The 13,306-nt window shown below is 43.3% G+C and overlaps 1 protein-coding gene across 2 annotated transcripts in view; it reads left to right on the top strand.

The window, feature by feature from the left end:
• Positions 1-13,306, top strand: part of Mpzl1 (myelin protein zero like 1) — a 67,403-nt gene that overhangs the window by 50,645 nt on the left and 3,452 nt on the right. The window contains exons 3-5 of one of the 2 annotated variants that reach the window (XM_008829365.3): positions 1,382-1,595; positions 2,631-2,763; positions 5,683-5,785. In XM_008829365.3, the coding sequence (XP_008827587.1) occupies positions 1,382-1,595; positions 2,631-2,763; positions 5,683-5,785 (450 nt within the window). The remainder of the gene's footprint in view (positions 1-1,381; positions 1,596-2,630; positions 2,764-5,682; positions 5,786-13,306) is intronic. The other variant, XM_008829366.3, reaches the window with a different exon arrangement.

The raw sequence follows: 13,306 nt of genomic DNA, 5'->3' as shown, positions 1-13,306 counted from the left end.
CCGTGTGGGGTGTGGGTGCTGGGATTTGAACCTGGGTCTTCTGCAAGAACAGTCAGTGTTCTTAACTGCTGAGCCATCTCTCCAGCCCCCCTTATTTTCTTTTTTAGAAAACATTTATTTTTGCCGGGCGTGGTGGTGCACGCCTTTAATCCCAGCATTCGGGAGGCAGAGGCAGGCAGATCTCTGTGAGTTCAAGGCCAGCCTGGTCTACATAGTGAGTTCCAGGATAGCTGGGGCTACAGGGAGACCCTGTCTCAAAAAGACCGAAAAAAAAAATTATTATTTTTGTGTGTAGGTGTGCAGGTGCCATGGTGCTTGGGTGGTCAGAGGAAAGCTTGCAGAACTCAGTTTCTCCTTCTACCACGTGTGTCCCAGGATCAGACTTAGGCAGTATGGTTTGGCAGCCAGTGCCCTTACCTGCTGAGCTATCTTGCTGTTACACACACACCCCACTTAAAAAAATTTTTTTTAAAGTTTACTTATTTTATGTGTGTGATTGTTTTACCTGCATGTATGTAAGTGTACCCATGTCATGCAGTGTCTGCAGAGACCTGAAAAGGGTGTCAGATCCCCTGGAACTGAAGTTTCAGATAGTTGTTAGCCTACCATGTGGGTGCTGGGAACCAAACCCAAGTCCTCTGCCAGAGTAGCCATTGCTCTTAACCACTGAGACATCTCTCCAGCCTAGCCCTAGACTTTCTTTATGGTGTCTGTGGAAGACAGAAGTGGGCTGGAGAGATAGCTCAGCAGTTAAGAGTGCTGGCTGTTCTTGCAGAAGACCTGAGTTCAATTACCAGCACCCACATGGTGGCTAACAACTGCCTAAACTCCAGTTCCAGGGGAATCCAACGCCCTCTTCTGACCTCCACGGGCATTGCACAACACGGGTACACTTACCTACATGCAGGCAATACACTCATACACATAAAAAACAAAAATAAAATATTAAAAAATATATGAACAGTGAAAATTATTTCAGTGGGATGTTGGAAGAATTAGAGATTATGTCTATGCCCGTTCTTCAGCTGAAATTTGGCAAGGTTGAACTCCATCAACTCCAGAACTGTCTGGCTGAGATTCAGTAGCTCAAGACTCATATGATTTGCATGTCTTGCTGTGGGGAATCTTTTTAAAAAGAAGCTCTGCCAGGCGTGGTGGCGCACGCCTTTAATCCCAGCACTTGGGAAGCAGAGACAGGTGGATCTCTGTGAGTTTGAGGCCAGCCTGGCCTACATAGTGAGTTCTAGGCCAGCTGGGGCTACAAGGAAATCCTGTCTCAAAAAGATCAAAAAAAAAAAGAAGCTCTAACAGCGTGCCTGTTGTAGATGTTGGGGATTCTGCCTCTGAGAGAAGCTCATATGTTCTTGTTTTCTTGTTGCAGTTTTTCCACTACTCACAAGGGCAGGTGTACGTTGGGAATTATGCACCATTTAAAGACCGAATCAGCTGGGCTGGAGATCTTGACAAGAAAGATGCATCAATCAACATAGAAAATATGCAATTCAAACATAATGGCACCTATATCTGTGATGTCAAAAACCCTCCTGACATTGTTGTCCAGCCTGGGCATATCAGGCTCTATGTTGTGGAAAAAGGTACTCCTCTGTTAGTTTTGCTATAATGAGACATGTATAGTTGGAAAATAAGACATATTTCATGGTGCATTTGAAAGGAAGATTTTTAAAAAATAGTGTGTATGTGTGTGAGAGAGAATATGAATTTATGTGTGTTTAGTTGCCGGAGGAGGCCAGAGTTATCAGATCCCCTGGAGTTAGAGTCACAGTGAGCCTCATGACATGGGTGCTGGGAGTTGAAATCAGATCCTCTGCAAGTGCTCTTAACTGCTGAGCCACCTCTCCAAGCCCGGAAGGAAGTTTTTTTTTGTTTTTTTGTTTAAACTTGATTTTTGTGGTACCTGATATCAAACTCAGGGCCTCACAGATGCTAGACAAGCACTCTGCCACTGAGCCACACCCCCAGGCCCTGAAGGGAAGAATTTTGCCTTATAGTTGTGCTTCCTGTCTTTGAGGCCCTGTAGCTCAGCCACACACAGCTGGTGGTTGAGGAACTGCTGCACAGTCTGCAGAACGGATGGTTCCTCCTGTGGTGCACCTGTGTCTGGAGCCTGTGGGTTTGATTTTAGGCACATTAATTTTTTGATGGTAATTACAAGTAGGATTAAATTCATTGTGGTTAGATGACGTGGACTGTGGAAAAGGAGATTGATGCTGTTTTGATATTGTCCAGGAGGCAATTTTGATATCTCCCACAGCAGGACAGTGATCTTTTTCTTGTCTAAGATGTGCAGGAAATGCACGTTCATTGTCTCCTTGGGCATCAGTCTTTTCCCTGGAGAGAAGATTGCTGCACATTTGCATCTCCAGTTTTGCTTTGACTGTAGAGCATGGAGTGTGATTATGGGTGTAGAAGAGCTTAGCTCTCTAGGTCATTTTCAGCTGACAGGTTGTAGGTATCAACAGCATGTCATCAATTAGATACTGCTCTGTAATTTGGATAGTAAAAGTATAAATAAAATGAAAACTGCTAAGGCAGACTTTTGCTTATTAATGAAATTCCATTTCTTCTGTCTTTGGCCATGTCCCTGCACCCCACCCTGTTCTTTTCTCTAGAGAACTTGGCAGTGTTCCCAGTGTGGGTGGTGGTGGGCATTGTCACCGCTGTGGTCCTAGGCCTCACTCTGCTCATCACCATGATTCTGGCCGTCCTCTATAGAAGGAGAAATTCGAAACGGGATTACACTGGGTAAGAGCCACTGCCTTTTAGGGGAGGGCTGGAGAGAGGAAATCAAGGTTTATAAAAATGTATTTATTATGGAAAAAGCATTGTGAAGAACTATCTGCTGTTTGTTTTTCTGCTGAGATCAAGCAGTCTACTTAGGAGGTATTCTGACATGGGCAAGCAGAAGGCAGGGGCCTGCTGTCAGATTTGGAATATGATACTAATTCTGTCCTCCAGTTCCTTCTGAGGTTTGGGGAAATGAATCGCTCAGCAGTCATGTGCTGGGTTTCAGTGCCATCCACTCAGCAATTAGACTTCTTAAGCCACAGACATTACTCGCCTAATTTAAGTGTTTAATTTTACTAGGCATGGTGGCACACACCTGTAATCATAGTACTTGGTAGGTGGAGGCAAGAAGACCAGGCGTTCAAGGTCATATTCAGCTATATAGCAAGCTTGAGACCAGCCTAAGCAACATGAAACTGTCTCAAAACAACAGGGGCTGGCAAAATGACTCGGGATAAAGGTGTTTGCCACCAAGACTGATGAACTGAGTTTGATCCCCTTGAACCTACCTGGTAGGAGAGAACCAACTCCCAACTCCCTGACCTCTACTTGCCCACTGTGGTATGCGCGCACGCACACACACACACACACACACACACACACACACACACATAAATGTAAAAAATTTGGAATGAAAAATAGCATTTGTTGGGAATAACCTAATAAAGGTCTTCCTTTCGCTTGGGTAACTGTAAAGAGCTCTGCGATAAATGGACATAATATGATGGTGCAGGGCTTTTCCCTGTTGTATTTCCCTGCCCTGCTACAAACTTGAGCAGTTTGATTGCTTTTCTCTTTTTTGGCTGCATGCACCCAAACCGGGAGAATAAGAGTAAATAGTTGAATTTGTTTACGGCTTCTCAAAAGGGGCATCTTTGAATGTAGGCTGTGTCTAACGGAAAGACCTTCTCTTTCCCCACTCCAGCTGGAAAGCTAACCCATATAAGCTCTAGCACTCATGCGGTAAGACTGGAGGCGAAGGCTGGCTTCAAGTTGGTGTAGCACGGACAGTGTCAAAGGCACCCGATCTAACTTTAACCATCCTGGGGGACTGTGGTTAGAGAGGACTGCATGCCCAGATGACGGGAGCCTCTCCCTGTGGGCTTTGCTGACCTTGAGCTTTTAAGAGTGCTGTGTTTAAACAAGTCTAAGTGTTCCAATTCAGGTATTATTTGCTTGGAATGCTCTGTTCTGCTGACTGTGTTGCTCCCTTGCATGGTGAGTGTTTTATAATTACATCTATTGGGATTGACGGTTCTCAACTTGAGACTAATCCAAGGTGGTGGCATGTCCAACTATAGTTCTTGCTTGGGGTTAATAAGTGGGCAGGGACATATTCCCTAGAGTCCTGCATGGCACCAGGAATGCGGCTTTCTTCTTACTTTGGTTTTCCCCCTCCCTGCTTTTTTACCTTGATGTGTTGGGATCAGGTCCTGCTTACCTTCTTCTAAGAAAGCTGACATAGAAGACACATGGGAACTGTAACAGGGCTGGGTCTCCTCTCCACTCCTGATAGACACATGGTAACTAATCACGTTGCCCATTGCTGTTAATATTTATGTGTATGTATCCAGCCCATTTCCCTTGTTGATAGCTAACCAGCAAGCTCTGCACTAACCCCACAGCTATTATGGTTTGTGCACAAATATGTCACATGATTATACCAGAAACATGCAGAATAACATCCAGATGAAGTTAGATTTGTCTGTTTATGTCTGTCTGTCTGTGTGTGTATGTGTGTGTGTGTATGCGATTCATGTAAAATGTGTGTGTGTTTTCATACATGAATTTTATTGTCAATTTTTTATGATTAACACCTTCTTTTTGTTAGAAAATCAAGCAACTTGGATTAGGGCATGTAGCCTCCCATCCCAGAGAAGGCAGGTCACAGAATGCCCAGGATGCTTTGGTCTTAATAATGACACTTTAAATATGATTCTCTCCAGACTCCTTAGCTCTTATGATAGCATGTTACTGAGGATTGATGCTGCACAGACAAATCTCATTAGGAAATCCCTACCAGGCCACTGCTTGGCCACTTTTCCTGACTTACTCCTGAGCTAGCACTTGTTGGAGATGCCCCCAAGTTCCTAAGTCAGACTGTGATGGGGCGCTCCAGAGTTTCTCATCAGTCATGACTTCCTGGGCTATCTGTGTCTTGAGGTTTTTTGTCTTTGGTTGTGGTATTGGTAGAGAAACAAAATGTGGAGAACTAAAGAATGGAAAGAGCAAGAAGAGCCCCAGTTGTGAGTCTGGATATAGATCTGGTGTTGTGTTGTATCGTGTTTTGTTTTGTTTTGAGACAAGGTCTCCCTGTAGCTTCAGCTGGCCTTGAACTCACAGAGATCCACCTGCCTCTGCCTTCTGGGTGCTGACACTAAAGGCGTGTGCCACCATGCCTGGCCTGGATATAGATCTGTAATTTTAAAAATACATCTGGAAGAGGCTTAACTTCAGTGATAACAAAAGCAGTGCTAGGTAGAGCTTGTTCCTTCAAATGTTATCCTGAAGCAAGTTGGACAGCAGGGTAAAGACCAAGCACCAAAACCAAACCAAAATGTGTGTTGTGACGAGACTCACAGTATTGCTGTTAGGTGAAGCTATCATACCACAGTCATTTCCCTGCCTCCCCCAGCAGCAGGCAGGTTGACTCAGAATGAGCAAACCTCAGGTAGAAAGTAGTCTGAAGCCAGTCTTGTCTCGCTGCCCATTCAAGTAGTCTGAAGCCAGTCTTGTCTCGCTGCCCATTCTTCTGTTGTCCACTGTTCGGTTTTGTTCTTCTGTTCCTTCATCTTGCCATCACTTCTGTACTTTTGTTTCCATTTATTGTAATTTTTTTTTTTTTTACATTTGTTCTTCAAATTTCCACCCCATCAGCTGCAGTACATCAGAGACTTTGTCACCGGTTAAGCAGGCTCCACGGAAGTACCCCTCCGACACAGAGGGTCTAGTAAAGAGTCTGCCTTCCGGATCATACCAGGTAACAGTTGATGGCAGTTCTGCAGGGCACTCTGCCCTAAGGTTTGGTGCTCTGTCACTTCCTGGGGACGGGGGAGAATACAGAACTGTGATAGAGACATGCAGAAGAACAGCGAAAGGGAGGGTGACAGGAATTAAAGGGCTGGTCAAAGATCACAGGTAAATGTGTAGAGAACCGATTTGGGTAATTTTCTATCAAACCGCTACAAACATTGTCGATTAAAAAGTTGGCTCCAGCCCGGTGTGGCACTTGGGAGGCTGAGGCCAGCGGATCTCTGAGTTCAAGGCCAGCCTGGTCTACATGGTGAGTTCCAGGACAGCTGGGGCTACACAGGGAAACCCTGTCTCAAAAAGATCAAAAAAAAAAAAAAAAAAGTTGGCTCCAGACAAGCATGATGGCACACGTCTTCAGTCCAGCACTCAGGAGGCAGAGGCAAGTGGATCTCTGTGAATTCAAAGGCAGCCTGGTCTACATAGCCAACTCCAGACCAGCTAGTATGATATAGTGAGAGCCTGTCTAAACAAAAAAAAAGTTAACTTCTTTGGCCCAAGTAGAAGTAGGAGATGGCTTTGTTAACTGTAAAAAATTCTTTGATTGACCAAGAAAATAAAAACCTAGTAAACTATATTCTAAAGTACTCTATATGAAGTTAGCAGGGAGGGCTAGGGAGAGAGCTCATTCAGTAAAGTGCTTACAAGAGGACCTGGGTTTGATCCCTCCAAACCCACATTTTAAAAAGCTGTGTGTGGTGGCATGCACTTGTAATCCTAATGCTGGGGGAGTAGGCAGATCTCTGAGGCTCACTGGCCAGTGTAGCATAACTAGCAAGCTTCAGGTCCCAGTGAGAGACCCTGTCTCCAAAAAAGGTAGATGATCCTGAGGAATGGCATCCACGATAGTTTATGTGCTTGCATGCATGCCCATTCAGGCACACATGGTGGGGGGGGAGATTATCAGGGAAAAGTTGATATTCTTGGTATTGATTATAAAATAGGTTTATGTTCATGGATTCTTTATAAAAAATTTTTTTTGAAAGGATGGAGCTGGAGAGATGGCTCAGCGGTTAAGAGCACTTACTGGTCTTCCAGAGGACCTAGTTTGGTTCCCAGCACCCACATAGCAGCTAATATCTGTCCTTAATTCTAGTTCCAGGGGTTCTGACATCCTCTTATGGCCTCTGTGGGCATGAGGTGCACTTATACATGCAGGCAAAACACTCATACACTCAAAAAAAGTAATAAAATTTAAAAATAAAAAATGAAAAGGAAATTCTTATGTAAATAATAGACTAGATAAACAAGGAATGGAGTTTGGTTTCTACTTATTATAGGAAGTACTAAAGTGAACTAACCTTTACTTCACTTTAGTGCAGAACCTAGCATTGTGCTTTGTGCTCTTTTAATTTTAACTATGGCTTTATCAAAGCTTCATTGCTTCGCATCTATGTAGACCTTCTAGAATAAAACCCATCCTAAGGAATTTGGCCAAATCTACTTTGCCATAAGGAGGTGTTAGGTAAAGGAAATGAATTTAAAAGAATAAAGGAAAATAATGTTTCATAGCCAACACTTGTGGTCTTATTCCATAGGCTTTATATTTGGTGAGAGAACTGCTACACCAGCGAGGAAACCGAGGATTGCTATTGCCAAATTACTAGAATATACAAGTTAGTCACAAAATTTGGGTTAGGACCCCATTGTGAAAGCAACAGGTTCTTTACCACAGCATCAGGCTTATAACCTGTTCCTAGTCCCTATTTCCCTCCTTCTCATCTTCCCTTTCTCCCTCCCATATCTGTGGGTAACTACTGACTTGAATCGTGACCAGGAATAGAGTTGTAATGAAGTCGTGAGAGTTACAAGCAGCTGTAAAGAGCTATAAGCAGCTTAAAGGCTAAAGAAGCCTTAGGACAGGCTTCTTATTCTGCCCTTGAAGGGAGATGGTATTGCTCTTCTGCTGCAAACAAACTCCTTATTTCAAATAATGAAGCAACAGTTTTCTAGACATTGGGAAATGGGTTATACAACACCGTGATCCCAGGAAGAAAGGAAACATGAGTCCTACAATTCCCCAGCTTACTGCCTTGAGGTTTTCCAGAACATAGTGCAGGGAAGGAAAATGGAAATGGAGCTCAACTGTTTCACTGAACTGAGGGGGTAGAAACCAAAGTTTGGATTAGTCACAGTGGTCAGGGTTTATGAGGCAGAGTGCCAGAAAATAAGACTGTACAAAGAAACAGTGCATGTGTATACTTTAAAGACCTGGAGTCTTTGGCTGACTGCAGATTAGTGCATCCATGGGAGAAAACTGAGACCAGGGAAACAGTTACCTGAAAAGAACAGGTTACACAGACTATGGAACTCATCTGGGGCTGGGAATAGTTTGTGGAGAAAATACACAGATATTGGTGTGGGTACTCAGAATGGTCACTCCTTCATAGCAGAATTGAATAAACACCAGAATAAAGGACTACAAAGCTTGAGAGAAAACCTTGACAGAATTAAAAATCCAAAAGAAATTTAGCTACATGCTACAATGAAATTCCACATACTTTGTGTGCAACAATGTGAAATTCAGTGTCTGCAAGCGGTAAAAAATGACGAGGCATACAGCCAGATATGGTAACACATGCTTGTGACCCCAATACTTGGGAGGCTGACACAGGAAGATTGCCTAGAGTTTAAGGCTAAGCCTAAGCTATGTAGAGACTTGCCTCAAAGGGGTTGAGGGTGGGTGGGAGACTAGGCCTAAAGGAGCAGGTAGCTAGAAGGAATTAGCTGATAGAAACCAATCCAGACATGACAGATGATGGGGTTCATAAACAAGGACCTTAAAGCATAGATGGGTCTTACATGTAAACTTAAGGAGGTGAAGGAAACCTTGCACATAATGATGAAAGAGCTAGTAAATCAGACAAAACGAGGTGGAACTTACAGAAATGAAAAGCATTGGATGCCGTCAACACAGATTAGAGTCAGCCATGGTGGCTTATGCCTGTAAAACCCATCACTTGGGAGGTATAGACAGGAGATCACCAAGAGTGTGTGGTCAGCCTGGGCTACATAATGAATTCTAGGCTAGCCTGGGCCACAGAATGAGACTCTTATGAGAATAAAGAGAAAAAAAATGAAACAAATACAACCAGATTAGACACCACTGAAGAAAAGATCAGTAAACTTAAAATGTAGCAGTAAAATGAGGTATGGCAAACCAAAACCCAAACAAAGAAACAAAAAAACACCCTAGAATTTTCTGGCTATCTTTGACTGCGTGACTGAAATCATGGAAAGCAAAACGGAGTGAGAGAGGACTGCTGTAGTGGAGTAGATTTAAGCTAGCCACATTGATGATTGTGTTGCATATAATCAGAATACTCCAATGAAAAGTTAGGTGTGATGGGGAGAGAAATGGCTGGAAAGACTGCTCAGCAGATAAGAGCACAGACTGTTCTTGCAGATGACCCGGGCTCAGTTCCCAGCACCTACATGGAAGCTAACAGCCATCTACAACTCCAGTTCCAGGGGATATGATGCCCTCTTCTGGTCTCCATGGGCATTGCACACATGTGGTACATCTACATATATGCACAGAAAATATTCATTAAAAATAAATTTTTAAAAATTGGGGGGGTTCTTTTTGAGACAGGCTTTGGAACTCACTATGTAGGCTGGCCATGAACTCACAGAGATTTGCCTATCTTTGCCTTCTGAGTAAATAAAAATTTAAAAAGAGGGGATGAGATCTAGCTCAGGGGCAGAGTGTGTGCTTATATAGCGTGCACAAGACCTTGGGTTAAGTTTCCAGAATAAATAAACAAACAAATAAATAAATGCATAGGTAGGTTAGAGATGGTCAGATTTAAAGTACACTAAAAATAGCTTAGTGTGTGCCACCCACCTAGAATTCTAGCACTTGGAAGGCTGAGGCAGAAAGTTCAAGATTTCAGGGCTGGAGAGATGGCTCAGTGGTTAAGAACACTGGTTGTTCTTGCAGAAGACCCAGGTTCGAATCCCAGCACCTACATGACACCTAACAACTGTCCGTAACTCCAGTCCCAGGGGATCTGATAGCCTCTTCTGACCTCCGGGGGCATTGCACAACATGGATGCACTTACCTGCATGCAGTCAATACATGCATACATATAAAATAAAAATAATAAAGTTTTTAAAAAGCAATGCTGAATGAGGTAACCCAGACCCAGAAAGACACACAGCACATGTTATCTCTCATATGTGAATCATAACTTTGAAAGTTTTAATTGTTAAAATTATTTTCTAACTTGCCTATTACCGAAATTGTAAATCCTTTGCCAGTGAGCACAAGACTTTGAAGAGAACTACATGATTTCCAGATTTACTGAGTAATTTTGTTTTTTTTAATATTTTATTTATTATTTTTATTTTACGTGTATGAGTGTGTTGCTTGCATGTATGTGAGTGCACCTGTGTTGTGCAATGCCACGGAGGTCAGAAGAGGGCTTCGGATTCCCCTGGAACTGGAGTTAAGGATGGTTCATAGCCGCCATGTGGGTGCTGGGAATCAAACCCGGGTCCTCTGCAAGAGCAGTCAGTGCTCTTAACCACTGAACCGTCTCTCCAGCCCCTTGTTGTTTTTTAGGTTTTGTTTAGGTTGCTTCAGTGGTCATGCTTACATCAGAGGCTACTCTCCTAGGATTCAAATTTGTGTCAGATAGTGCACACAGGTCCAAAGCTCTATGGACCTTTTTGCTCATCATCACAGAGCTACCTTTAGATTAACATATCTGAGATGCCTCCCTCTCAGATAAGCTTCTCAGGAGTATCTCAAGGGCACTTCCATGTTGAATCTGTCGTTCAACAGTGTCATTAAAGATCCGTGGTCTTGTAGCTAGTTCATCCTCTGCATAGTTTCTTCTTTTTGTTGTTGTTTTTCATTTGTTTTTTGACAGGTTCTCCCTAGTTCTAGCCCACTTAGAAGTCACTTTGTGGACCAGGCTGACCTTGATCTCACAGAGATTCACCTCCCCCGGTGGTTTGTTTTTTGAGGCAGAGTCTTGCCATGTGTAGCTCAGGCTGGCCTCAAAATCACTCCATAGCCCAGATTGGGCTTGAACTCAAGGTGATCCTCCTGCCTCAGTCTCCCAAGTGCTATAGGAGGCCACCACTATGCCCAGCTGCACAGTATCTTTATTTGCAGCTGTGGTCCCTTAGCCTCAGAGGGGCTTCCTTGCTTCAGGTTTGTGCAAACAGGAAACAGGAAGAATTATGAAGGGTCCTTTGTAGTTCCTGTTGGAGCTTTCACCAGAAGCCCCAAGCAAACTCTTCTAGTCCCTGTAGGCCAAGACTAGGTCACAGGTAGAGACCTCTGCTAGTCACCTGCAAGGGTCAGTCATTGTGACTGGCTAAGATAGCATCTTGATTCACCCTAGGGACTGGAGAGTAGAGTCCTTTCTTTCGCAAAAGGGGGATGAATGGCAGAACAGAGGGAGTTTGGCCAGCACAGCAGGGAGCTGGTCTGGTTGGGAAGTAGGTTCTGCTTAGAGCCTGGGGCCTTATAGCAAGGGAGAAAGGGTAAGCAAGAAATCTTTCTTTAAAAGTTTGATTTTGACTAAAATTGTTTTAAAATAATTTTTCTGTAAATATTTGAGAAATTGATTTTCTAGACTGTTTTCTAGAAATAGTGCTTTGCATGTAGAAGGCAGTTATTTGGAGAACAGTGATTAAATGGAATATTTATCTATCTGTCGGCCACAGTGATTCCAGATGTGCACCATGTGCAGCTTCTCATTGAGCCTTCAAGGTGGTCCTGCAAGATGCAGGGTCTATTGTCTTTTACCCAGGAAGGCTTAGTCAGGTTGAATCACTTGCTCAGGGTCAGTAGATGGGGCAGAGCTGGTATTCAGATCCAGATGTGGACAGTTCTGAGATATGTGCTTTCTTTCTATCCAGGTTGACCAACTCTTTTCAACTGTGTTTTGATAATCAGAATTAGTCTCATTTGTCTCAAAGAGCCATAACACATAGGAGTATTTCATTTATATTTGGCTTTAAGAAACAGTGAAATAAAAACTGGAATGTTTTCTCATTGGTCATGAGCACACAGTGAGGCAGATGTTCCCTCTCAGTGACAGTGCAGAGAGGTTGAGAGTGATCCATTTATGCCTGAAGGACCAGAATCCAATTACCAAAGGTTGCGAAGTTTCTGGGAAGTGTGCTGCAGGATACTGTAAGGACTTCTGACCTCTAGTAGGCAGAGGCAGTGCTCCTCATTCCCTAGAACCTTCTCTTCCTGGACCTTCCCCCACCTTCACCAGCACCTTTTTATATGAGATTAAATTTGATGCAGGTAGAATTCAGCGGTGATTTCATTTCTAGTTACAACTAAAAGAATAGACTTAAGTCAGGTGATTTGTCTCTTGAAACATTTTTAAGGCCTATTTGTATAGTAAATTGTTGGGGGTTGGGATGAACATTAAAACAGAATTTCACATCTTTGTTAGGGGAAAAGAGTGGAGAGGTTTAATGTCAAGATGTACAATAAAAACAGGTTAATGTGAGTTCTGTCGCTTTTCCTTTTTTTCTGTATTCTTGCATACCCTAAAGCAAGTGGTCCTAGCAGTGGCAGGCTCACTTGCAGGTTGATCTTGTTTCACTGGATCATCCAAAGCAATCTCACTGACCCTCAAAGTCAAGGTCCTGAGGCATGTTCCACAGAGACATCAGAGTGCCTTCACCTTCTAACTAGCTGCAGAACCAGGCTTCAGAGATCTTTCTAGAGGGAGCTAGATCCAACATCAGGTCCCTGGCCTCAACCAGGTCCCACAGCCGCTGAATTCATTGCTTTACCCATCCCTTTATCTGGTCCCTAACACAGTCTGCCAAGTTCTAGGCAATTAAGTAACAAAGTTCCTGACTTATGACCCAGTGCATTCTAAGGGAGAAAAGCAATGGGAATAACATTAGACAGTGGTAATCATCTTGAAGAAAATCAAATCCATCCTCGAGTAGAGAGTCCTTCATTTCCTTCTCAACAAACTATTGCGTTCTCTCGCCATGAAAGACAGTATTGTCTCACATGAAATGCCTACTGGGATTTTGTCATTTACTGACTAGTGCCTGGTAGTTAATTCTGTAGTTTCTTTCCTTGCTTTCTCTGTTCTCTTAGTTTTCTACTCACTGTATCAATTATCTTCTGTTGTGTAACACCACCACCCCAAAATGAAGTGCTTAAAACAGTTGCCAGTTATTTATTTGGCACCCAGTTCTGCAGTTGGACAGACATTCTAACCTTGGTTTACTTGGTCCCAATTCAGAACTTTCTTTGAGAAGTCCAACACTGTCCTTCAGCATTCCACTTCAATATAGTAAATGCAGTAGTCAAAAGCATCTGTGGCCAGGAGCCCAACCCATGTCCTTTTGTATGTAAGCCGAGACCCTGCAGAGTTAAGCACTCCTAACTTCCACAGAAAAGACAGGTCCAGGTGCAAGGGTGCTGTGATGGTCTATCAATGTGGTTTAAAAAAAAAAATCACTAGACCCATA

The sequence above is a fragment of the Nannospalax galili genome, unplaced genomic scaffold (genome assembly GCF_000622305.1).
Source record: "Nannospalax galili isolate Female #2095 unplaced genomic scaffold, S.galili_v1.0 scaffold574, whole genome shotgun sequence".
Taxonomy (NCBI): domain Eukaryota; kingdom Metazoa; phylum Chordata; class Mammalia; order Rodentia; family Spalacidae; genus Nannospalax; species Nannospalax galili.
Note: the sequence above shows the minus strand (reverse complement) of the source record. Positions and strands in the feature narration are given on the sequence as shown.